The sequence below is a fragment of the Vicia villosa genome, unplaced genomic scaffold, assembly GCF_029867415.1.
Source record: "Vicia villosa cultivar HV-30 ecotype Madison, WI unplaced genomic scaffold, Vvil1.0 ctg.002220F_1_1, whole genome shotgun sequence".
Lineage (NCBI taxonomy): Eukaryota > Viridiplantae > Streptophyta > Magnoliopsida > Fabales > Fabaceae > Vicia > Vicia villosa.
In genome coordinates, this window is record NW_026705867.1 from 68,151 (window position 1) to 70,364 (window position 2,214).

Here is a 2,214-nt window from a genome sequence, read left to right on the forward strand (position 1 = left end):
TATCTCACTTTATATATATATATATATATATATATATATATATATATATATATATAGGGAGCATATCAAGTGAGAGCATTTTTAAATGAGAGATGAGAGGAAGAAATATCAATCATTGGATTCATCAAGAGAGAGAAATTAATAGCCTCATTAATGTATTAACATTCTCTCTCTTGATGAATCTAATGGTTGATATTTCTTCCTCTCATCTCTCATTTAAAAAATGCTCTCACTTGATATTTCTTGGGATTTCAGATTGGAAACACAGTGGAAGGAGAGGTTGTTAGGGATTTTCAATCGGTAACATGGTGGAAGGGGGAAAAAGTTAACGCATTTGATTTTCAATCAATACAAAATAGAAGATCTTAACTCTTTTTTTATTTAAATTAAAGGGTAAAATAGACAAAGTATAATAATATTAAAGATAAAAACAATTAAAAATATATAATTAAAATATCTGATAAAATTATTATTATTATTAATATTTAAAAAGAAATACAAATGGCATAATCTTATTTGTCTATCTAAATATGGGTAATTTACCCTTAGTTTTGATGGGATAACCTAGTCCTCACCATGTCAAAATTGATAAAATTATCTTTATTTTGTTTGAAAGAGAAAATAGCGACTTTATCCAATTTTAACTTTATTTTAATTAATTGATAAAAAAAACTATTTTAATTAACATGATCTCATAATATTGAATGTTTTGTGTGGTGGACGTGCTACTGATCCTCCGGTTCTTGCATTCATAATCACAGTCTTCCATTCATTCAATTAACTAGAGACAAACACGAACAACAATTATTCCGATGTCCCTAAAAACATTCTGTATTTTGTTTCTTGACAGAAATATACATGCTGGAACTTTATCCACGTTCATCTCACGTGAACCATAAGGTATAAACACTTTGACTATTATCTTACCTAAACTCACATGCACAACAAAATAAAAAATAAAAAATGCCTAGATATAAATACGAATACGATGTAATATTACTCTAAATGAAATCCCCTACTATTATAAAATTTACACGTTTTTTTCCTGTATTTTTTAAACATATAGGTTAATTTAACTTGCACCACGGTTAATCATATTCTGGTAGTGATTTATTTAATAACGATTCTTCTCTTTGCAACCTCATTTGGTGATTGAAGTTTCTTATAAACGCTTCCACTCGTTTGTTCAACTCGTCTTGACTCAGCGACGGTTCTTTTCTCAACCTCACAGTAGTCTTGTTCAAGTTGAAATCTCTAACAGAATCTTCTGGTTGATGTGGGTCCACTTCATAACGGTTTTGCCACGTGTCAGACTTCTTCACGTGTCTACTTAACGGTATTGACCGACCCTCCGTTATCGCCTTCCACGTGTTCTCCAACGTCTCGTGCCGTTTTTGCTTCGCGGCCACCTTCAACGCTTTCCCACCTGTAACAAAGTAAACGCCATGCACTTTACAAAAACGACAACACTTTTTTTTTCTTCTTTTCTTATTTTATAAAAATAAAATTATAAAGAAATTGTTGATACCTTCGGGGTTAAATTTAAGAGGCTTCCGGTGATTGAACCTCGAAGAAACGAGAGGTTTATCGATCATCGGTGGTAGATTATCCGGGGAGTTTATCATCTCCGGTAGAAAACTTCCGAGGTCGTTTTCTTTCGTCACTTCGTCAATTTGTTGATCTTTGGACGTGGATGAATGGTCAGGAATGGTGGGGTCCAGAATTGGATGGTTTGGTTGGGCGTTGGAATGGTGGAATTTGGAGGAAACAAGGATGAGGATGATGATGGAGTTGAGGGTAAAGAAGAGATACGGAGGAGTGAAGCACAAGAGGAAAAAGGTCCATAGGAGATGGAGGTGAGCGGTGGCCAATGGAAGAGAGGATTTGAATCCCAAGACGGTGAAAATAACGGCGGTGGAAATGAGGAGAAATTTGAGAGAAAGCATTTTTGTTGAATTTGAAGAAGAGAACACAGTGATGGAGGGAAGGAGTGAAGTTGGAAAGGGAATTTATAGAGAGGGAATGTAGTGTACGGACAAGAATCTACATTCAATGTCAGCCATTTGATTTACGCGTGGGGCCGACTGCTTCTCATTTTGTTCTCATATTAACTACATGCTGACGTCGTGACTGGTGACCAACTAGTATATATTTTTGTTTGAATCCATTTTTCAACGAATTATTTTTTACTATAAATATATAATGAACTTATTT

The 2,214-nt window shown here is 34.0% G+C and overlaps 1 protein-coding gene across 1 annotated transcript; it reads right to left on the reverse strand.

The window, feature by feature from the left end:
* Positions 1-249: 249 nt before the first annotated feature.
* LOC131638206 (uncharacterized) lies at positions 250-1,965 on the reverse strand. The gene is made up of 2 exons (XM_058908757.1): positions 1,529-1,965; positions 250-1,426 (listed from the first exon to the last, which is right to left on the reverse strand). The coding sequence occupies exons 1-2, from the start codon at positions 1,944-1,946 to the stop codon at positions 1,089-1,091; spliced, it is 756 nt and encodes a 251-aa protein (XP_058764740.1). The 5' UTR covers positions 1,947-1,965; the 3' UTR covers positions 250-1,088.
* Positions 1,966-2,214: the final 249 nt, after the last annotated feature.

Bases quoted from the DNA above. Each gene is read 5' to 3' on its own strand.
- LOC131638206 (XM_058908757.1), bottom strand. From the start codon at position 1,946: ATGCTTTCTCTCAAATTTCTCCTCATTTCCACCGCCGTTATTTTCACC. The intron at 1,427-1,528 runs GTATCAACAATT...ACTTTGTTACAG, and splicing joins TCTTAAATTTAACCCCGAAG to GTGGGAAAGCGTTGAAGGTG.